At 39.4% G+C, this 24267-nt stretch overlaps 1 protein-coding gene across 4 annotated transcripts; it reads right to left on the reverse strand.

The window, feature by feature from the left end:
• Positions 1–1332: 1332 nt before the first annotated feature.
• emsy (EMSY transcriptional repressor, BRCA2 interacting) lies at positions 1333–23760 on the reverse strand. Of its 4 annotated transcripts, none has more exons than XM_053332321.1 (20): positions 23571–23760; positions 22539–22647; positions 21246–21345; positions 21045–21119; positions 19752–19927; positions 19506–19661; positions 18180–18439; positions 17602–17842; positions 16587–16802; positions 16262–16411; positions 15520–15693; positions 15257–15393; positions 13733–13897; positions 9788–9998; positions 9408–9572; positions 7725–7880; positions 7253–7413; positions 6032–6619; positions 3498–3902; positions 1333–2290 (listed from the first exon to the last, which is right to left on the reverse strand). In XM_053332321.1, the coding sequence occupies exons 1-20, from the start codon at positions 23571–23573 to the stop codon at positions 2108–2110; spliced, it is 3831 nt and encodes a 1276-aa protein (XP_053188296.1). In that variant the 5' UTR covers positions 23574–23760; the 3' UTR covers positions 1333–2107. The 4 variants fall into 4 exon arrangements, with proteins under 4 accessions (XP_053188296.1, XP_053188292.1, XP_053188295.1 ...); XM_053332317.1 differs by having other exon boundaries at positions 3498–3899; positions 13733–13933; XM_053332320.1 differs by having other exon boundaries at positions 1333–2278; positions 13733–13933.
• Positions 23761–24267: the final 507 nt, after the last annotated feature.

Raw genomic sequence — 24267 nt, forward strand, 5'->3', positions numbered from 1 at the left:
TGTAGAAACTTTGCATGAAATATCCTACAGTAGATGACACAATGACAATGTGACATATCTGATCGATCACTGTTGGTGACAGCAGTAAAATATTCTGCTCTCAACCATCTGGTACATTCACATGAATCTATTAGTGCAGAACTGCTGCCTAATGCCTAAAAGCATTTGGAGTATTCAAGTTATTCTGCTGAATGGAGGATTCGTACCACTGTCTGCACACTTAGCAATCTTCTGGTTTGACCTCAAACACAACTATCTGTGACGTGGCACAAAGCGGTGGGGTCATTTGTCAACTCTTATACAAGTTTCACAATGACGGGAAGCTTTAGAGTTTAGAGTTCAAGTGCTGCTGCTTTGTTGTTTTAAGAAGTTCTTCACAGGAAGTTCACAAGAAAAGAGGTATTAGGTATTAGTATGAGTATTATTCTTCTGGTAATGACGCTCCAGTCCAGCTCATGGTGGGTGTTTTTTCTATTGTTTAATAGTTTGAATTTGCACATGAAAGCTCACTAAAGTTGGAATTGACATAAAAGATTTGTGCAAGATCCACTACATCTGGTTCAATTTAGATCATTTTCAAAAAAAATCTGTTAATAGAGACACCTCACTTTTTTATGTGAATGTGAACACCAACACCTACAGCTCTCTAATAAATTCAGCACCACACTTTGACCTCCTGATTTTGTCTTTCTAATGTTCAAAATCTGTCTTTTTTGGCAACCAATAACCCATTTAGGCCTAAAACCCCTGGAAAAAATGGCTGTAAAACTTATGGGCGATTTTAATATAACCCCCTAAAACCTGAAACGCCTACTAAATAATTGATTTCTCAGGGTCTGTAGCAGATAGAAATGAAATCCAAAGAGTATTTAAGAGCTTATACCCGTGGCTTTCATGAGAAGTTGAGTTTATTTGTCCAAACCTTCAATAAAGTTTTTAAAAAATTCAACAAACTCATTGAGACACATCCACGTGTATATTCTGATGCATTTCATCGGCCAAGAGACAGGAAATAGATGGAAAAAACTACAAATACTACAAAATGATGTATCCGCTTTCCTGGTTTTAATGGTAGAAATGAAGGTAATGCTTTCCCGGCTTAAATGGGATAAATAAATGAAACAGCATAAACTGAAATGTTCTACTCAGCTGATTTATTGTGCAGGTTACATGATTTCTCTCAAGTAGTCGACTAGTCTGAAAAGGTATAAAAGAAATGCATAGTCCAAAAACTATGCAAAAGCAAATACATACTTCTTTTTTTCTCACAGGAACTTTTTGAACTCCAGAATATATCTTACAAAACAAAAGTACATTGCGAAATTGTTATGATTTTTCTTCTTTTTTTTTTTTACATCAGTTCAAATGATCAGTAACGTACATGTTGCACTCAATCCTTCCTCCAGGATTCCTTTTTTCTGGTTCGGTTTTATTTTTCCACACAGCACTTCAAAAATCTGCTCCAGCTTTGTTCTCTCCTTTGAAAACTAAACTTCAATCCCACAAAGAGATTTACTCTTACAAAGTTGCACCTCAGTCAAAAGAAAATACAATTCCTATGTTGATAAAACCTTCGAGTCATCAAAAGAAGACGTCACTTTGTACAAAAGTCTGTGTGAGCACAGTCAGTGGGGTTTATTTTCCTTTCTTCTTTTTTGGAAACACTAAACAACACAAACATAAATGCAGTCCTCTTAAAAACAGCGTGTGCAGCTGGTCCGACCCCCAGCTGTATATTTTGAAATGACGTTGGGTGGCACGGTTCGGAAAAAATCCAAATAATTTCATGAATGTGTGGACTGTCTTGCAAAAGTCCTGCAAGTAACCGTGGTGACACACTGTAATAATAAAGTCTGTTTGGAGAGGCTGTTTCCCAAAATGTCTCGGACTGGACTATAACTAATCCTCCCACCTCGCTGCCACTTTTTACATCCAGGGCTCCTCGTTGGCAATAAAAAAACATGTGCGATTTCTCGTAGAGCGGAGAGAGGGAGGGAGGGAAAGAACAAACTAATATATTTTACACAAAAAACACTATAAAAAACAGTCAGCACGTCTTTGTCTGCTGGGTCCGAAGCCAGGAAGCTGCTCGTCGGCTGTGGAGCGACTACGGTCGGTCGGGCGGGCTGGCTGCCGTGGCCTCGTCGTTGCTGCTGTCCACTTCCTGTTCCATGGGGCTGTCCTCCTCCAGCTGCTGGCTGGTGTAGTTGGTAATCTCCAGGAAGCCGCTGGGCTCCACCACCACGTTGGACTGGCTGGAGTCCGGCAGGATAGAGTACTGAGGAATCACCTGCATGTGTTAGTCACATTAGGTTTCAGTCAGTTCACTTTCCGTTACGTTTTAGATGCGTATTTTTAAGTGTATCGGTATTGATGTTTTAAGGATATGTGAACTGAAAAATAGCTATCAGTCGATATTAGAGCTGCAATGATAAATAGATCTAGTTTTGAGCCTTAAATGTCCAAATTCTCCTATTATATATTATAGTATTTGTGACGTCCCTCTCTCCCTTTTTCCTTGGGCTTCTTGGCTCAGGAGCCAGTGGGTGGGACTAGAGGACGTCAGGGAAACTACCGACACCTGTGTAGCTTAGGCCTCAGCCTATTTAGCTGGCTGCTTTGTAATTACTTGGGCTCTTCTCTTCCTTCCAGGCCTCCACCAACCAGATGGGTTAGACTTTTGGGTTTCGGTTGTGTTGGCACATATCGCACCACACATTTCACTCATCCACACACTGCATTCATGACTGATAGAACTGATTAACATTGTTATTTAACTTATGTTTGTAATAAATATTATTTTAGATACGTGTTGTCATGTGTGATTCCCATTTCTGTTATGGACTTTGAGCCGGTTCGTAACATATTTCATTAATTTATATTTTTCTATTTATATTTTCCTATCTTGGAGTTGCGGGGCCAAGACAACACATTTAAGGACCTTGCATTGGGCTTCAAACATTTTCTGACATTTTTAAAGCCAAGAAACGAATGAATTGAGAAACAGATTAGTTGATAATGATAATACTTATTAGTCGCAGCCCTAACAGACATATTTCATGATATTATTCTTGTTAGGCGGAAAGATTTTTCTCATAAATCTCTAATTAGTTTTTTTAACCTACTTGTTGCAGAGAATGACCTGAAGCGTACAGAAAACATCTGTTCTGTGAGGAGGAACGGGCTAAAAGTCCTCCAAGCTGATGTGCAGAGCTAATACACAGTTATCAGGAATATTTAGTTTATTTAATTATTGCTATGAAAGATTAAACTAAGGTTCACATACTTTTGCCTCACACCAATATGGAAAGATAGAAGATGATGTAATAAATTTCCTCAATAAATAAATACTCAGGACTAGTTTTTTATGCTAATTTTGAAAACATAACCATCATTAGTGGAGTGATTTGTTACATTTTAAGGGCTTCACAATTCTGACGGATTACTTTGAGCTCTGTGATTTGTTGCTTTCATATTTTTTGTGAAGAACTTCTCACCTCAATGACCTCGAGGTCCTCCTTGCTCCTCTGTGCTGTGAGGCCCTGCATGCAGCTGAACTGTTGGGGCTTCGTGTGAGAATGATGCATGGAGGCCCCGGAGCTGCTTATGAACTGGCCCGAGTCCAGCGTTCCTGACACGGCTTGGACCGCCAGGGCTTTCCCCAGGGGGCCGCAGTCGCTGGAGGAATCCACCACCATGGGCTCCGTGCTCGGGTCGATCTCCGCCTCCATCATGGAGATCTTCAGGATGTCCGACACAGAGGGCTTCTCTCCGGAGGGACCAGAGCTGGACTCTGGGAGCAGTTTGGCGGTGGCTTCGCCGCTGCTGAAGACCGGCGTTGAGTGGTGGGAGCTGCCGAAGCTGATCTTGGTGACGGTGGCGCTCTGTGTGATGATCGGCTGCTGTGGAGAAGATATTTAAAAAGAGAAAATAAGAAAACACTAGAACTGTGTAGAAGGGCTATGGACAACATTTGATCTACCTTATCCTGTATTATATGTTTTAAATGTGTATGTATATGTCTATTAATCACTGCTTTATCTGTACTGTGATTTTTTATTTATTTACTTTTTTTTTGCTTAGTTTATTTCCTTATTTTCAGATTCATTCGCTTATTGTATAATTTTAGATTTTCACTATTCATGTATGACTCTGTGGGAGGATGGCCAGGGGGCATTATAAAAATCGACCACATGCAATCTTTTGTATTTTGGTATTTCATACTGACTGTATTACAAAGCTGTTATGTTAAGAAAATAAAGCAAATGTAGGTCCTACGTGTTTATTTACTGTTTAATAAGTGAAGGGCCCTAAATAAATTAAACATATTTAGTCATGCTAGTTGGAAAGCTTTAGGGATGACCGGTTGATCGACCACTTTGGTTCAGACTGAAATATCTCAATATCTTGAAATTCAGTGGAGATATCGAAACAGCTCACAACATGAATCCTCATGATTTTGCTGCTCTGACTTTCACTTTCACAAATACTTTGATGGAGCGTTATAATTACACCGTGGCTTTCAGGGGGGTTTCTTTTCATGCTTGGTGGAGATGTTAAAAAAGCACATACATACACACATAACTGATACACAGTATGGTGCTAACATTTTAGGTAGTTTAGATTCTTATTCTTAATGCAACACCATCAGGGAGTAGTCTTAGTGTCTTATTGGTCCCAAATGTTTTCTGCAGCGAGACAACAACCTCAAGCATTCAGCCATGAAGAAATATCTACAGCAACAACCTGATTTCAACATCATGGAGTCAGTCTGGGATTATATGAAGTGACGGAAGCAGCTGAGATGTCGAAATCTGTGGCAACTTTTCCAAGATGTAGGAACAACTGACTTGCCGAGTACCTGAATGACTGAGTGCAGGTGTACCGAGGAGACCTACTGCTGTTCAAAGCTGCTCAACATTAATGGCGCTTTTCCACTACACAGTTCCAGCACTACTTGACTCGACACGGTTCCAGGAACGACCTTTTCCATTACAAAGAAGTACCTGCTCAACGTGGGCGGGGTCGTCATAGCACGACTTCGTGAAACTGCCGTGACTTCGATGGTGTATTTGCTGCTGTATGTGTTTTTTGTCACACACAAAGCAAGAAAGTTTGAGTTTGATTCTTGTGTGGGACGGCTCATGACTCTTCCAGCGACAACTCTTCTGACCAATCAGCGGCCGGCAGTCTGTTGACATCACATTTAGTATTGGCTCTAGTGGAAACGCAAGGCGAGCTGTGCTGGAACTGTGTAGTGGAAAAGCGCCATTAATACTGATTTTTATTCAGGTTCCTTCTGTTTTATCAACTTTGTATGAAGTTAATTGATAAATAAAAAGTATTTATTCAATTATCTTTGAAGGCATCCTCAATCTACTCAAATAGCTGAATTATTTAAATGTAAAATAAGCTCATTCTGTGGTTGGAGACACTTTTTAAGTGTATGTCCGCCTCTGATACCGAGTCTTATATAAAGGAAAAAAAAACAACCGTAAAACATAACTCATCATTTAGTGAGAAATCTGAGCCTGTCACTACATGACTTATTTGTCACTGATTGCGTAGGGTATAAAAATCACTGTGGGAGGTTGTTTCCAGCATCTATTCTACTCCAAAATCCTGTTTTTGTGTGCAACATAAACGAGAAACCTGATTGATGACACGCATGCAACCGGGAAGAAAGGTGAAGTCTTTACTGTATACTTAAAGTCAGAGAGGAGACTCTGCTTTAATACTTGGCACAAATGACTGTATGATGAAAACATAAGTCTCTGGTTTGTTATCTTGTCTGAACAGTCAGAATTCAACTCACAGTGATACAAAACAGAAGAACAGCGACGTCAAGCAGCTATTAATCAGTCTCTTCTTGCTTATCAGGCTGCGGCTCGTTCAAAGTAAACATGACAAAGGTTTTGTTGCCCTTTGCATGAAGGAAGGGAAACCACACCTTCACATATACTGGAATTACTAGTGAGTGGGGTATCAACTTCCGCAGGGTTTTTTTTTTTGTTAATCTATAACCACTCACCTGGCTGGAGGCGGTCTTTTCGGTGCTGACGGGATGGTGCGCCTGCAGCGGAGGAGGGTGGGACATCGGAGTGTGCAGAGGCCTGTGGTGGGACGTGGGTGCTTGCTGGAGCTTAGGGAGCTGCGGTGTCACCAGGGGTTTGGTCGGCGTGCCCGGGGTGATGAGCTTAGCGACGGGCTGGGCTGGTGGAGGCAGGGGTCTGTCTTTGGGGCTCTGGGTTAGAGTTTGGGGTTTGGGCTGACTCTGCTCTCGTAGCTTAGGGAGTTTCTTAGTCAGAGGAGGGGTGGAGGGGAAAGCAGTGGAGGAAGAGGGAGGCTGGCTGATTTGAGGTTTGCTCTGGAGCTGCGGAGGCGGTGGCGGCGGGAGCGATGTCGGAGGTGGCTGGGTTGGTGCGGAGCTGTGCCGGCTCTGCTGCTCCGTCTCTGGCTGGCTGGAAGGTGGCGGCTGAGCTCCCGCAGAATGGGGGATTTGCTTTACTGGGTCTGTGGTTGGTTGGCTGGAGCGATAAAACAAGCCTGTCTGGGGGTCCAAGGTGTCGCCCTCCAGCTCGCCCACCTCCAGCACGGTCTCGGTCTTAGTCTCAGAGGGCTGAAACACAATCAGAAAGAAGATACAGAGGGAGGACGTTAACTCATGAGCTAAATGCAGGAATACAACAACATAACATTAGAAAACACAAATAAATGAGGCACATTGGCCCTTTAAGCTTGAATCTAAGATAATTTACCTTTACATACTGTTCATATTCTGACTCATTTAATCAATTCATATTTATAAATTCCCCTTCATGTTTGATTAATCATTCAAAATCACTATTTAATGGTCCAGGAGAACATTGAAACTGATTTTTTTAATAACACAAGTCAAATTTGTACATTTACACATACAAAAATGTGTATCAGCTGCACAAAAATGAAAAAAAAAAAACGATTAATTATATCTGCAGTTTTGTATACTGTCGGTCACATTAGGAAAAGTCCAGCTAAAAGAAATGTTCATATGGTGTTTTCACAGCTGTCAAATGTACAAATAGGTCAAATTTGACCCTAAACAGTATGTAAGGGTTAATGACTTATTTTACAGCTCTACATTAAATTCTACATTTGCTCTATTTGGATTGCGTGCACACTTTCATACACTATCCACTTGTATTTGTTTATTTATCAACCATTTACAAAAGTGGAACAGTAGTTAAGTCCCGCTCTAAAGGCGTCACCTCACCATGTGGCTGACGTGTGAAGCTGTGGCTGCAGAGGAGACCGCAGCCGGTTTGGTTACCACGGTAACTTGGCTAATGCTTTTGAAAGGCTTCCCCAGCAGCTGACTAGAGGACGACATGACCACGTCATCCTCCGAGGGCACTCCCACTCTGCTGACTTTACCTGGCAGAGGGGGAGGAGAGGGGGGGGGCACAGTCGAGCTGTCAGGTGATCATATTCAAAGTAGGGCAGGCTGCACACATAGACACACACACACACACACGTACACACACACACATGCACACGTAACAGCTTCTCTTCCCACGCATCAAAAAAAACAGAACTGTGTTCCACTCTGTCAAATCTGAGGTTTAGTTTGAATCTGAGCTCACACATCATGAGCTGTGAACCACAAAAAAGGAAGTGCACAGTGTTTTGCATTCGTGTGTGAATATTTCATACAGTATGTCATAACACAGATCGGAGGGGTGTACCTGCTGGGATGTACTCGGTGCTCGGCTCGGCCTCTGAGGTCGAGGGCCTGGGAGACTCGGGGCTGGGCTTCTTCTCCTGGGCCAGCTGGATGGGCACGGCCATCTGGCTCAGGTCGATGGTGTGCTGCCTGGGTTTGGACTCTCCTTTCTCCTTCACTGTTGGGGCGGACGACACTCACATTCAGCAAAACATACTAATTCAAACCACTCCTGAAATATTGTTTAAAGGACGGGTTTCCAGGTTTTGAAATGGGTCTTAAAACAACAGTCAAGTGTCCCAATGAGCACTGAAGCATGTTTTTCTTACTCGTATCCTCCTGTTTATACTGACCAGCAGAAGATTACTTCATAATGCACAATGTAAATGATGGGGAACAAAATCCACAAGCCTCCCTCTGTGCAAAAATGTATTTAAAAGTCGTTCAAATGAGCCAAATCAACTATCTTTGAGCATTAGAGTGTTTTTAGAGCCAAAGTCTTTCTTTGTGTTACTATACTGCCACCACAGCTCAACAGGGAAACACAAAGAGGGAATTTGATGCTAAAAAGACTGTAAATGTGGCAGATATCCACTTGATATATGACTAACTCAGACTGCTGAAGTCTCATATAAGCTTCAAATCTACTTTTAAACTACTGCATGGACACACTGTGGATTCTGGCCTCCATCACTTTACACTGAAAACACACTTGAAGGAGATCTTTTAATAGTCAGTATAAACAGGAGGAATGATTACAGTGAAGAAAACCTCTTTCATTATGATTCATATGGACACCTGACAGACTTGAAAAATTGCTAACTTATCCTTTAAACAGTTCATATTCACAAATTAACTTGAATTGGTTCAATCTGTGTCAAGCTACTGTTTAAATAAAACTACTAATGAACATTTCCTGCAGATGTTTCACATTGAAACCCGACCAGGAAAAGTTGTTTTATTGATGGGAGCTTAACCGCAATAAAAAGAAAAAGAAAAAAGTTGAAGTACACTAAATTAAAGTGAGACATAAGAATACTGCTGTTGAGAGTAGTGAGGATGATATGACTGAATTCAATGCAAACAGGTAAACATGGAGGAAGGTTGCACTATCAGTAAACAGCATCAACAGAGGCTGAAAGGTGCCAAAATATACTTATTAAAACAGGGAAAAGTAAAAATAAAGATCACATAAAGTTCTGGTTTAACACATCTGGGCCACTATTTGAGAATTAAGTATTTCAGAAGTTGATAACAAGGAGTTTTTTTAGATAGCAGACAATATGACTAGGCAACACTTCATTTAAAAAGGTGGATCTTTTGGGAATTTACAGTCTGAAGGAGGGGAATGTCAAGTTTTGTATTGCAAATCTTATAATATAAATGTAAACACAACTCTCTTTCGTTTTGTGGGAATCTCCATCGCTCTGCGTCTACTCATCAACCCAGTTCTACTAGTTTGAAACCTCAAGCATAAAAACATACTTATGGTTTTATTTAATTAAGGCCATTACCATTCATTTGAATCAAATTTAAATCAGCGTTGCAGTTTTAGTTGTAGTCTTTGTAGTATTTCTCGTGAGGCCTGGCACTTTGCTGTTGTCAGCATTAGTACAGGTGATAACACCCCCCCCCCCCCCCTCCTCCTCCTCCTGTTTTTCCACCTCATCAGTTTCCAAACTTTCCCATGACATAATAGGCTCACCTGTTTGTTGCAGCTCCAATAGGGCTTTGATGGTTGAAGTGGCGGACTGGGATTCCCCTCCAGACACCTCCTGGTAGATGATAGTGGGGCTGGACTCAACGGCTACTTCCTGCTCAGTCCAATCCTGCTCTCTGGAGGTTACCACATGCACTACAGGCGGAGGGTCTGAGGGAACGACGGAAACAATTTGGGACCATTTTTAATTTCTTAGCGTAGCTTTAAAACAAACAGACATTAACGTCCCATAATAGCATCGTCTTTCAGATCAGCAACAACTGAATCATCTGATCTTATCTGTTCATTCTGTGCCACGGGAGAAGGACATGAGATATGTTTAAAGGAATAAGATAAGATATTCCTTTATAAGTGGGGAAATTTACCTTGGGTGCTGCCATGAGAAGTCTCGCCAGCTAAGCTGCTCGGTTCCGTGAAAGTGCCGGACTCGTCTTTCGTTGACCCGTCCTGGCTTGAGGTCTGACCCTGGCTGATGTCTACTGAGCGGGTCACCTGCTGCAGCGTCTCAGTGACCAGCTGCCTGGTCTGTTCGCTCACCACCGCTGCCTGGAAGACTGGTTTAGGTTTGATGAGAACCTGGAAGGAAACAAAAATGTATATGTGCTCTGTAAAGAAGTGGCGTTTAGTAGCTGATGAACCCCCACAAGACCCTTTTAACCCTTCATCAGCACCAACATGCTCCAAATGTGTTCTTTTTAATGTCATTTAATATTAGCAGGTACATAAAAGTAGCTGTATGCTGCACAATTACCACTTGGAGAGGAGGGAGCAGGATGTTTCAATCATGTATTCATTACTTTAAGTCTATTTCACTTTTCTATTTTCTCATTTTTACAAGTTTTCAGTCACAGCTGGAGATGTTCAGATGTTACAGCTTAGTTAGTACTGCTTATTGTGATCAATGTAATTCCTGTTTATAATCCTATTTGAGTGTTTATTTCTCTTATTAACACAATTAATATTCCTTTTAACCAAAATGTGATGTGCAGTTGGTTAAATAAGCTCAATTTCTCCCAAATTTCTTCCACACAGCTTCTGTAAAATAGAGAAGTACGCCTGGGGGAACAAATACTCACGGCTTAAAATAAACTCTCAAACTTTGTACAGGGATACTTGGGAGGTTTCTTTTTCATTGTTGTCTATAACTACATCATTTTTCCATCAGCTTTGTTGCATCAATAAAACCTCTGACGGATTTGCAAGTCGGGTGAGCAATTCATAAAACCTCAAACTGTCTGAGGTCAGAAGATGCATTTCTGAATGAACAACAGCTAGCGGTAAAAACAGGTTACAAATTACGTCCGCTGGAAACGGAGGAGGGGTTTCGTAATAAGCCGCCATTTTCGTCACTGGAAAGTGTTTTGTAATGTTGATGCCAAAAAAATGTAATTAAAACATTTAAGGGTGATTTGAGATTGTGTTTACTTTGTTCTGGCTTGTCTGGTTTGTGGCTTCACTGAAACTGCACAGTAAGTCGTCATTATGTGTGTGTGTGTGTGTGTGTTTAATGCAGTACGTTATATACGGAGCGTAGACAGCTGACTCATTGACCTCAATTTCCTCTTGATAACTGAAAACAGAAACTGAATTCAAGCTATATTTAGACCAGACTAGAGGGATGAGTTTGATATTGAAACTGTGACATAATATTAATAAAGTGAATGAACAAAGCAATGATATAATGTTTTTTTTAATGACAAGATGCTTAAATCTGACCAGATACTTTTATTTCATCCCTACGGTGCGACAGAAGCACAAAAAAAAACACATGATGGGATTTACCCTCAGGATATCTTGTGATACCTGCATCTTAAATTGAAAAAATCCCCCAAAGTTTTTGAAAGCTTTACATAATTTCAGTGGTATTCTTTATTTACAGAGTGCTTTTAGGTGTTATACAACAAGCTGAAGGTTCTCTGTTGAGTTTTTTACTTCCACTAGCACTATTGAGCATTTTTTTTTATAAGTGGGTTCCCGTTTCACACTTTCCCACTGATCAAAAGATTGAGAACAAGACTTCAAGCTAGTAAAAATGGTCGTAAATGATGCATGATTTAAAAAATACTCTACATGAGGATGGAAATGGATTCAACCCATTATTAACAGTGAATGTAATCAAAGTCTTTTAAAAGATTCTTGGCCCTGTTCACACCTGGCTTAAAAATGCACCAAGGATGCTTTGAGATCTGAATACTCAGACCACATTCAGAGACGGTCTGTCCATGTTCTTTTAGTAAAATATGCAAAAACAGGGTTGCATTGCCAAAGGTTGACAGTTAGTGTAACTGCTGTCTGTAATTCATAATGTCATTATAGTCTTTTATAATATATTGGAGTCATTTAGGATATATTTTAGTTGTCTTTGTATTATTTTAAGAGGGCTATCAGAGATAACTTTTATTGTGAAACAGCCACTTTTATTTTGAAATCCAGTTGTGCTATTCTGATGTACCTGAGAAGGGAGAAATGAGCTAATATACTGGATAAATATCAACCCATTTAAGTGGTTGTAAAATGTTTAAGGGTTCGGGTTAGAGATAAATCATCTCAAAGATAATTCCCTCATTTGTAGCACACAGTTAACAAGGCAATATATGTTATTGTCTTTTTTTTTAACTTTGATAAGCCGTTTTCCACATGCTGTAAATGCTTTTATTTTTGCTAACTTTGTCTTTATACTGTGTGTGGGTGTGTGTGTGTTTGTGTTTAGTTTTTTAGGTGGATTTGGAGAGAAGGAGACAAATTAATTGTTAGAAAGCCACTTGTATTTGCCTGTGCTTCATCGTGATAACTTTTACATTTATATAACATTAAATCTCTTTTTTATAGCCAAATTCAAGGTTGCAGACATCCATAATGTGGCAGATCATGTGTGTGGTTTTGGTGAAGGATTAATTGAGATTAATGTTAATCATATCAGATTTGTCACAGTTTGAGGAAGGCGGTTTGCATCCATTTCAGGTCGGGGAGCGGAGTGACAGTAAAGGATTCAGTGGGAATGAAAAACTGAGACGACTGATCATTGAACCCCGTGGGACACCTTTGGACAGAGTAGAGGTGCAAGAGATGCAGCCATTGATACTCTTGAACTGAGAAATGTGACTTCAGCCGGGAAAAAGTTTCACCGGTGATGTTGAGGGAGGATTTAAGATGAAAGAAGAGCGGTGTGATTGAAAGTGGCAGAGGGCACGTTGAGGAGATGACCGGAGTCTGAATTGAGGATATCGTCGGGTGCTGTTTCTGTGCCATGCTCAGATTGAAACGCTTCAAACAGATAACTGGAGACGAAGCGGATCTTGAGTTTTGAGGTGTCATGTTCCAGTATTTTTGACAGAGAGGGGAAATGAGAGACAGGTGGGTGTTTCTGCTTAAATCGCTGGGCATACTTTCAAACCCCCACATCAGACATTCTTAGTATTTGTCCTTCCGCGTAAAGTTTTTTTTTTTTTTTTTAAAGCATATTTTAAAAAATCCCCATGAACCCAAAAACACCTACAGTTTCATTTGGCCCATTTACTCAAAAATGGTGCATCGCTAGTACGTATTCCCTTTGACAGAGGACAGAGCTACAATTAGAGATCGTAAAATACAAAATCTTTAATGTCAATCCCTCCCACGTGATCATTTATACGACGACAAAACATCAATATTGTGTTTAAAGAAACTTGATCATGTTGCATGAGACAGAAACTGTAATCTACATCTGTTTGACATTTTGTCTTTAGTTAAATACTTGTCTCTCTCAGAAATGGAGGAAGTAAAGGTTAGGAGGAAAGGTCAATCATCAGCCTATAGTTTTGGGGGATGTTTCATTTTTATATATAAACTGATGCATGCGTTTTTTCCCCTTTTTTATTACCAGATCTAACTTCTCCAGAAAAATATAAAGTGCAGGTGTCATCATATTAGTGACTGCATGCATAACTCAGGAGACAGAACAAGTCGCCTTCTTGAGAAGACTAAAAATCGACAACCTATTTTCATTTCCTCAGAAAGAAACCTGAATTCTTCCTACAGCTGAAACTACTAAACAGGAATTTTCAACAGAACATATGAATGTCCACTTCATGTTTGTTGAATAGTCATATGATAATCTCATGGTCTTGTGGTTCACCAGAATGTAATGAGGATGTTTAAACAGGTGAAACCTTAAAGCCACCATTTGTGGAATTGGAAAGTATCTGACTTTGACCCTTTGACTCCTCTCCGAGTGGCTTTAAATTTATAATACGTCAAAGCTGCATCCATAAATGAAAAGGCAACAAGTAAGAGAAGAAACATTTGATCAGCTGGTGGAGAACATGTCTCACCTGTGTCTTGCCTTGCTGGCCGTAGACGATCTTAGTTGGAATGATCTTGGTGGCAGTGGACTGCGATCCGGAGCCCATGCCTTTGGGCTGGGTGACGATCATCTTGGTGATGGGTCTGGAGGCGGTGATGATTGCTGGTTTGGTGCCCTGAACCGCCTGCAGGCTCTTTTCACCCTGCCGCACAGCAGCACTGGTTATGAACTATCCCACATATCGGATTACAAACAGCAGCATGAGATAAAACTTCAGTCACTCAGTATCAGACTTACATATACTCATCATTCTTACAACATCAATTTTACAACATTTGTTACTATTATTGTTTAAATTGCTTGTGCTTATTAGTCTTTATCCTTTTTATTGATGCTACTTGCTGATGTTACTCTGTACATCTCCCCATTGTGGGCCTAATAAAGCATTATCTTATCTTAATGTACAGTAGATACAGTCAGCTAATATTTATATTTATTTACTCGTTAGCTTTTGGGCAATAAACAGGCTAATAAATATCAATAAAATTAAAATAAAACAAGTTAATTGAAATGCATACTAACTAAAATAAAAACAGTTTCTTATCTTTGCAATAAACACATTTCTCTTAAATTCACAATCATTTCAAGATATAGGAAAATTCATGTAAGAAACAAATTATATCCATATTCAATTAAGGCCTTGGATTTGAGAATTTAAAGCCACTATGTGTACAATTTTCAAATTTGCCATTGCATGCAAGTCCGTTGATTTTTCGGAGGTTTTCTTCCATTTTTTTCCCGTTAAAAGGTTTTTATGGAGGAAGTGTTCTTATTTGAATGGAGGATCTAAAGATAGAGGATGGTGTATTGCTGTACAGCTTTTAGAGCTCAATGAGGCAAATCTGTGATCTGTAATGTTGGGCTATATAAACAAAATTGACTAAATAAATAAACATACCAGCAGCAAATTTAAAATGAGGGCTGTGGCTGCCGAAAGGTTAGAGAAGCAGGAACGTCCCCTGAACCAGCAGGTTAAATCTAAGAGGGTGAAGTGAAAGAGCAGTAATTTCCCTCATCCCTAATTAATAACACTGCGGTGCCTGTGAGCTCGGCAATTAACCTCCTCCTCCTCCTCCTCCTCCTCCTCCTCCTCCTCTTCCTGTAGAGCTTCTCAGTTGTTGTGGTCATACTAGACAGGTTTGAGGTATGAATGTGTGTCATTGTGTTAATACTAAAAACAAGAGGGACTGGTTCTTAAGAAAACTCCCCTGGATAAATAAGGAAATGTAAATGTCGAGTGGAAAACCCAGGAAGTCTCCACACCTGGCTGCTGTTTGTGAAGAGATAATAATAATAATAATTCACCAACAGCTTGCTCAGATTAAACTAGGAGGTTAAAAATATGTTAATCAGTGAGCTTTAGCTGTGATTGTAGCTGGGTTTTTTTCCGTTAGATGCAGCTAGCCTTCCTGGATTTATGCAAACCTAAGCACATACTCTACTAACTTCAGATATTTCAAAATATTTCTTAAAATTATGGTGTTTGACTGACCCCAGCATTTAAAAGTGTTGTGACAACATTCTTGCCAGGAAGTCCTTGGATGGTTGCTCCTTTGCCTGTGGTTTTCTGGACCACAATGACATTTGGTTTGGAGGTCATGGGGATGGTGGTGATCTTAGTTGTGGTGCCTGTGGCAGAGAAAAGACATAATTTTATCAAACCATAACTAATCTTTCTAAAAAATTGCACAAATTGTTTTGAACAAATCGCAGCAAATATAAATCTTATAAATTGAATCAGAATGAACTACAGACCAGACACAATGTTGCTGCTGATGATCTTCCCGCCAAGTGTGGCTAAAGACTTTGGCACCACTGTAATGATGCTGCCGCTGGTGGTCTTGACGTAGGTGGCCCCACCGCTGGAGGCTGATATTCTGGCTCCGATGCTGGGGCTCACAGTGGGTCTCGTATAGGTGGCCTGGGAAGCTGCATAGACAAATATAGTGTTGCTATTAACCCTTAAATACTGTTCAGGTTCAAATTTGACCCATATTTACATTAGAGAGCTGTGAAAATACCCTTTATTTATCTCTAATGTGACCCCAAATATACAAAAATGGAGATAAAAGGCATATATTTTTTAATTGTTGTGCAGCTATATGCAAAAGTCCAAATCCGGCCTGTGTTTATTCCAAAATTCTTCATATACCTGAACCATATATATAGTGACTTTGTCTTGTTTTCTTCCATAGATAAATATAATACCCTGTGTTTAATCTCTTCAGTAAGGATTAATCAAACATTTATTAATACCCGATGGGGAATTTATGAATGTGAATTGGTGCAGAGACTAATTATGAGTCAGAATATGAACCATATGTTAGGGTTAAATAAGTAGGCCCTGGGTAACAAACCTCAGTCCTTTTTTGAGTACCAGTTGAAATGTGTAGATAGCCTTGAGGATAAAGTCCGATATAAAAAGCTTGGTGAGATGCAACATGCTATATCTATTATTTTTTTAAAAAAAGGCTGCCATTGGTTTTAGATTACCCACCTGTGGGCTGTGTGACCAGTTTAGTGGTCATGATGGCTCCGTTGCTACTGACAACCATGATGGGCGAGGAGCTGCTGCTGGACAAAGCCACTGATGAAGGCTTGGGCAGGATTTTACTGGGCTGAACCTGCTGAGTGATTATCTTCACTCCTGCAAAGATGCAAGAAAAAAATACTCTTATATTATGCAACATAATCATATTAAGTTATATTTCTGCATTAACTTCTTTTGGAGAAATAATTAGTCACACTTTTTAAAATGTGTTTTTCTATTCTCTTTTTAAGAATGAAATAAAAACATCATTCTTCATCTCATCATTTCTTACCAGACTCTTGCTTGATCTGAATGGTGGGTTTGCTGCCGGGTGTGGCGGTGGTGGTCTGGGTCTGGCTTACACTAGAGCCCATCTGCAAGCCCTGCTGCAGCTGTTTGGGTGACTGCTGTTTGGGGAACTGGGTCAGGATCTGAGTGGGTGACCCAACCAGTGTCTTGGGTGAAGGAAGCCTGGCTGAAGCTACCTTCACTCCAGCTGAAGCTGCACCTAAAACAGTGAACACTCACAGTGAGACGAAACGCTAACCGGCCAAACAGACAAAGTTGATCAGTAGCTTTTGAACATAGATGAGCATGAATAGGTAGATACTGTTCCTCAGAAGTTGGTTGAAATCAAACAGCGAAAAAAAAAAGTAAATATTTGGCTCCAAATAAATGTAAATGTTGCTTTTAATGTCTGCTGCATGTGTAAATAGGTAAATGATGACTAACATTATAACTTTTAAAAGGTTGTATAATGTCAATGTTGTTTTTACAGCTTGCTCTGCTGCCCCCAAGTGGCCAAAAACAAATCTATTAATGTGTTTTTAATTTTGAGAGGCAATAACAAACTGCTCATTGACATTAGAAGCCATTCCTGAAATGTGTCAAGTGTTAAAGGGGACATATCATGCACATTTCCAGGTCTATATTCATATTCTGGTGCTCTACTGGAATATTTTTGCATGACTTAGAGTTAAAAAACATCTTTTTTTAATCTTATGTTGGCTCTTTATGCAGATCCTCAGTTCAGTCTCTAGCTGCAACAGGCTGTATTAGCTCCTATCTCTTTTATGTTCTTATTGGCCAGCTTTCAGAAACTACATTAACAATAATACTCTTCTGATTGGTTCTTTACTCAAAATGGAAAAATACCCAATAATTCTGTGCATGCTTAACATTCACTAAGGTATAAAAAATAACAGAAAATCTCAAAAAAGCATTTTGTGTCCCCTTTAAAGGATGTCTAAAATGCTCCACATGTGATATTCTCGGTGATGTGATACAGATGCAGAGGAGACACATACATGTTGCAACAGTAGACATGACCACAGAAGGAGTCGAGGAGACCACTGTTGTCACGGCGACTGTGGTGGGGTTGGAGGCCGGGCTGGAGCTGGCGGGGAAGACCACCGTCTGTTTCTGGGTGGGTGTGGTCAGCATGGAGGTGGAGACGAGCTTGGACAAAGCAGCGTTGTTGTGGGTGTGAGACTTGGAGAGGATGTTGGGGACAAAGTTGGAGCTCGGGGAAGTCGTCACGATGATCACCTGGTTATAGACAAGATGGAAAAAAATATTCTTATTTATAAACTTAAATATACTGTTAAATGTTTTCACCTGTTGTTTAAAAATGTTCTCAGATCTCATATCTCTAATGGCTTTAGGTAGAATAATCCATCATTTTGGAGCATAATTAAAGAAAGCTGTACTTCCTATTTTATTGTGCAGCAGTAGATGATTTGAGAGCTTGTGACGGATTTTAAAATGACAGAGTCTGTAAATATAGGTCAGTCCTCAGAAACCATTTGGAGCTTTAAAAACCAGTAAAAGAAGCTTAAAATGTACTCAATATACTGGGAGCCAATGAAGTGATTTCCAGCCTCACCTTCTGTGTGGTTGTGTTGGTGGTCTGGATGGTGGGTTTGGTGAAAGTGATCTTGACAGGAGACAGGTGGGGCGGCAGGGAGTTGGCGATGCTCTGCATGATGTTGCTCATCTTTGGGCTGCCGCTCACCGGCACCGTGATGTTTTTGGATATCGGCGGGGACACTTTGGAAACCTCCTTCAGCATCACCGGCGACGAGCTGGACGAGTTGGTCCGCCTTCGCTTGCGTGGCTTCTCGTCTTCATCGGAGCAGCTCACGCCTGCGAGGAAGGTGGAGGACAGAAATTCATGATATTATTGACATGAATGGAGCTCTGTTTGTGAGTTTGTTTCTTTGTTTCTCATCATTTGAAACGTATGTAATGTAATAAAAAGAATAAAAGAGAAAAAAGAAAAGTTTATAAGTGTAAAATCACTGAACAAGTTTGAACATCTCTACCTTAAAACCCTAATTTACAAGTTCCTATCTTCCTATAAATGCAGAAATCTGACAAATGTTCTTTAAAGTAAATGTCATTATATCTCAATGTTATCTTTCCTCTACTGATTCTGCCAGACATTGCTTGTACCAGCTGTTTAATATACACGCACACAACAGATCCTAACAGAAACCGTTTTTTAAGAAAGTCAAATCACAGCCAGTGAGGAGTCTGCAAGTGTGTGGAGAGAATTATTAAATAATTTAACTCATTGAAAGCCTGAACCGTCACATATTAAAAAAATAAATAAATGTATATCTTCAAAGAGTTGAGAAAACGTGCTCCTCTTGACACAAGAGAAGCTTGAATCAGTGAGTAAATAAGTAAATCATGTGCTGCCTCCTTTAGGCAGAGTGAATGCATTACTCTTATTCTCTTTGTTTTGCCTAAAAGCCAATCAATGTTGTCCAAGACACTAAAAACTAGAAACCACAATCTATTGTTCTGTGTCTGACTACAACATGAAGCTTTAAATGTGAAAGCTGTGACAGATCATTTGGCTTTTCTTTTACAAAATAAAGAATTTTTCTCAAGAATAAAATTGAATTAAGTGTAAAATCTAGTAAATTATATCAGTGACTGTGGTGTGACTCGTCGTATCTGAAGATATTACCGTTTATTTTTAAAGAAATTGTTGAAAAAAGGAGAAAAGAAACTTCACTGGAAACAAGTGAAAAAAACCTCAAACCACTGGTAGGTTTCTCCCAGGAAAACTGAAAGTCTCCACAGAAAAAAAAACGGAACATTTGGTTTGAACTCTAAAACACACCTTCATTTACAATTTCTTTTTTTCCTTCTATTATTGTAATCTAAAAAGGTATAAATGAGCAGATGTTTAGACACTCACTCTTCACGTAGACAGTGCTCCCGCTGGGCAGCACCACCACATTGGACGAAGGGCTCGGCGGTCGCGGTGATTTCACCGTTGCTCCTATGGTGCCGCTGGTTGCCGTGGCGCTGGTGGAGGTGCAGGTGGTGCTTGTGTAGGAATAACACACAACCACTGCAGGAAGGAGATGAAAAACACATCATTCAACATCCAAATCGGTTATAAAACAAGCTTTAGTCTAACACAAAGTGATGCTCAGCTCACCTTCTTTGTTTCCCGTTTCCGCTGGCAGCAGAAGGGAGGCGTTCTGATTGGCTGTTGCACTGGCCACAGCGTTAGCCGTCACGGTAAAAGCCGTCTGAGGGACGAGCCTCGGCATCAAGGGAACGAGCCGGCGGCCTTCAATCGACCATTCTGACGAGCTGTTAGGACCCGACATGCTGGGAAAGATATAATGTACCGTTCAGTACTTCAGTCACTGGTATTAAAACTATGATTACCAGTACAGTGCAGTGGTGATCCTATGGGCAACAACCTCACATTAGCAGTAGACCAAGCCTTACTTAGTGATGCACTTTAATAATCAGAGGCACAAAAACAAACTGCACAAAACAGATATATCTTTTAAGCATGACTACATCAAAGTATCATGTTTTATCTGAATCAAATGTAGAAGTAATCAGTAGATCTGAGTAACGACAGCTTCACTGATAACAAGCACAATTCATATGAAAGAAAGAAGTCAGAACCTGCTTAAACAATTAAAATGATAAAATGGATCTGAGCTGAAGAGGTCAATTATTCCAATCTGATGGTGCTTTGAACTTGAAAACTCTTTTAACATGAGGAACAGAGAAGTAAAGCTTAGTCAAGTATCTAAGCTGCTGATATGAAGTGATTGGTACAAGACTGGTACAACATATTGCTGTAAGTAGGCGGGATAGTTGAAGGTGATACATTAAAATATAAATTGAAGCCAATGGGTGTGTCTTCTTACAATCAGATAATAACCTGATTTAATACAAATATAAGTATAGAGCAGTTCAAATTGTTGGTGACTTAAGTATTAAATATTCCTCAAAAGATTTTGATTGAGTTTGAATGTTTTCTATCCTCCATACTCCATAAGAATATCCACTCCCAGCTGCATTACCACACAATGATACTGTAGCTAAGGCTTATACTTATCATCTGTTTGTCGCAATTTATAAAGAGAAAATCCCTGCGGTTGTCCAACAATGCACTGAAATGTTTGGCCATTCCTGTTGCATTCAGGGCATTTTTGAGGTTTTTTTTAAATGAAGCAAACAAGCTGTTTAAAGCCTGTATGCTCAGAAATAAGTTTAAAACATAACTGATTGAAAAAAATGAGACTTCTGAGTATTTTATTTGTTCATCGTTGCTGAAATCAATAGAAACAGTAGAAAGAGGATACATAAGTTAATACATGAATCTACTTGTTTCCATTTACTGTTACTCCTTATACTATTAAAAAAGTACCGCACGTAATGATTTACCCTTAAAACATGACCAGCGAGGGGACATTGATACACTTACTGATACGCGATGGTGGTGAGGCGTTCATCATTGACAGCCCTGCGAACTTCTGCACGATGGCGCTCTGTTGAGATGCTGAGGAAGGTATAGTAAAGCACATTTTCAATAAAGCAGTTAGTATATAAGTTAAGTTTGTCTCAAAATAAAAAGATAGAAAGTGCTTCTCTGGCGTTGTGTGAATATGCAGCAAAAAGCAATTACCCGAGGATTTTAGTGAGTTCTCCCAGCAAATCCTTCTTGTCCTTCGTCAGGTCTCCTTGTGCTCGCAGGGCACTGATGACTCCGGCGTACGCCTCCAGCTCTGAGAGAGAGACACAGAAACATCAAACACCAAACACCAAACCAGTGACACCCGTTTGGATGAGAAAGATCCTCTATTCTACCGTCTATGGGAATATCAGATTCAAAACTTCTGTGAGGATGTTAGAAAATGTAAAGGATAATTACCGTTTTTTACAACCTGGACCTTATTTCTAGCATAAAATATTCCCCTCCGAGCCTGTGGTGGCATGTTATCAACATCCGGGGTCTGTAGGTTGACCTACTAACCTCTGATCTGGATGATGTCATTGAAGGTCTTAGCCATGGTGAACTATAATAAGAAGGTTAGTAGGTCAACCTACAGACCCCGGATGTTGATAACAGGCCACCACGGGCTCGGAGGGGAATAGCACTAACGTATCATAATTAAATATTGGTGAAATGAACTAGTTTGGCAGCAGATAATGTGTTATATAGAGGCTGAGCTTCAGTGCCCCGTGTACTCACGTTATACAGATATACACAGCGCTCCACTGGAGCTAATTTCGTCCGAACGACTCCAAATGACACCAAAGTTGTCTGGGTGAGTAAATGATCGTATTTTATGCTAGAAATAAGGTCCAGGTTGTAAAAAACAGTAATTATCCTTTAAGATAAGATAAGATAAGATAAGATATTCCTTTATAAGTCCCACAATGGGGGAAACTGCATGATTACAGCAGCAAGTGGACAGTAAAAAAGAAGAGCAGCAAAAAGAAAATAATAAAGAACAATAAATAATAAGTAAGTAAATGCCAAAACTTTCTGTGCTTTGAATATATCAGAAGGACTTTGTACAATCAATGAAACAGACTAAAATTTGGACTTTGGATTTCTTTAAGCCAGGAGGGTTATCACTTGTTCCACTCTGGTAACCATGCATGAATATGGAAGATGAAAGATGGAAATGTAGACTTTATTTTATTTGTACTCAGTCAAATGTTTTCTTGATGGGAAGTCATAACACAAGAAAATGACAATTCAAATATTGGAGGGGGAGAAAAAAGGAGTGACACCAATTAAGCCAGCGTATACCCAATAATATAAACATTAACATCCAACTTTTTATGATCAATGTGATACACAAGAGGAAGCAAGTTCAATCAGATCAACTCAAATATGAAAAACGAAAATAAGCTGTTTATATTATGTTTTATTCTTAGATCTTCCATTACTTATTTTATTTAACCTTACCCAGTTTACGGAGAATTCTTTTGCACTCATCCCTGCCCAGGTCGAGGATGGTGGGCCATACCACCGGCATGGTACCAGTCAGCACCGGCTTCTCCAGCTGAATCATCGGCTAGTCGGAGAGTAAACAGTGACATATGTTAAGACCCACGTTTCCCATAGATCATGCTGCTGCCTCCCTGCCTGACCTCCCCCAGATTCTGCACTATATGTTTATTTTAAGAGGTTTTAACAAAGATGAGAGCCAGTGACAGCAGCAGAAAGTCAAACAGATCATGTAAGGTCATTAGATTTGTTCATCTTTTGCAAAGATAAGAAAAACTGCTCTTGATTTTTGCTACTTATTACAGTTAAAAGTCTAAAAGTTAATATAATAATGATATATTGATGTATTAATATACTTAAATCTACATAAATTAAATGATGCTTCGGTCATCCAAATTAGAGAATAAATATTTTCCTCTTATTTTACATATTTATTTACTTATTTAATTTAATGTTTATCATCCTTAATTTCTCTTTTTTTTGCATTGGTCTCAATTCTTGTATTTGAATATGTTGTTACTTGTTCTATCTTATTATTATCAGCGTGTCAATCAACTATAAAGCACTTCCGAACTACATTAACTTGTATGAAATATGCTATAAAAATGAATTTTAATTGATTTTGTTAATTCAATGTAAGACTTTAAAGGCCTTTTTGTTAGGAAACCTTTAAATGACTTTTCAATACAAGGTCCTGACGATTACAAACTAATAAAGGTTGTTTTAATGTTACCAAGTTTCCATATTTGAGGACAATAAAACAATAATTTATGTGTGTTGTTTTCTTCAAGGCGGCTAGTACTCTAGTAGCTCTTCCTTCCTTTCTTTCTTCCTTCATTCCTTTCTAATCCTCCAAATGATGCACTGCAAACTAAACCAATGCAGTAACATTAAAGTGCATTTATACAGCGTTTAAGAGGAGTATTAACATCTTTGACAGATTGAATAAAATCATATTTTCGTGCAGAAATCCGCTGCAAAGTCTCTTACCATCCAGTTAGCAGGGCAGCTTCAAGGCCTCGGTAAACGTCCTTAAATCCCAAAATAAAAACGAGCATTGTTGAATATAAGACATTTAACCGAGCTACCGCATCGTGTAGTTACTCTACAGCAAAAATGTGGTGATAAAGCATGAGTTAAAAGGGTTAAAATAAGCTAAACTCTCCACGAAGATGTGCAAATGTTTACGTTGTCGGCTAACTAGCAGAGGTTCTTCTTCTTCTGTTGTTTTTTAATGGAGGCTCATGAAGTGATGTTATAGCTGCGCGGCGCCACCTGCTGGTGAGGAGGTGTAACAGCACCACAATTCACAACAATAATATTATTCAGGATATTAATTTAATCCTCACATAGTGTTCATAATTAGTCTCTCAAATGATTAATGAATGCCTCATCAGCACCAGGTAAATGTGTGATTAATCCTTAAGGAAGTTTTTAGAGAGCAGAGATTATTGTTATCATCATTATTATTATTATTATTATTTATTCTTCAGTTTTTATGCTTTTTATTTACAATCACAACTACGTTAGATAAAACAGGGGAACATGACGAGTTCAATGAATTATATTAAATGTAAAGAATGCAACAGTGATTTATGAATGTTTTAATTAAATATGGGCCAAACACTCAAAAAAATGTATGTTAGCTGCATACAAATGTTCATGTTTGTATATTCTGGGTCATATT

The sequence above is a fragment of the Scomber japonicus genome, chromosome 13 (genome assembly GCF_027409825.1).
Source record: "Scomber japonicus isolate fScoJap1 chromosome 13, fScoJap1.pri, whole genome shotgun sequence".
NCBI lineage: Eukaryota > Metazoa > Chordata > Actinopteri > Scombriformes > Scombridae > Scomber > Scomber japonicus.

Excerpts from the sequence above, each read along its gene's own strand:
- emsy (XM_053332316.1), bottom strand. Across the intron at positions 9,573-9,787 it reads TTCTCATGGCAGCACCCAAG|ACCCTCCGCCTGTAGTGCAT; the intron begins GTAAATTTCCCC and ends TCGTTCCCTCAG. Across the intron at positions 2,291-3,497 it reads AGGACCTCGAGGTCATTGAG|GTGATTCCTCAGTACTCTAT; the intron begins GTGAGAAGTTCT and ends TAACACATGCAG.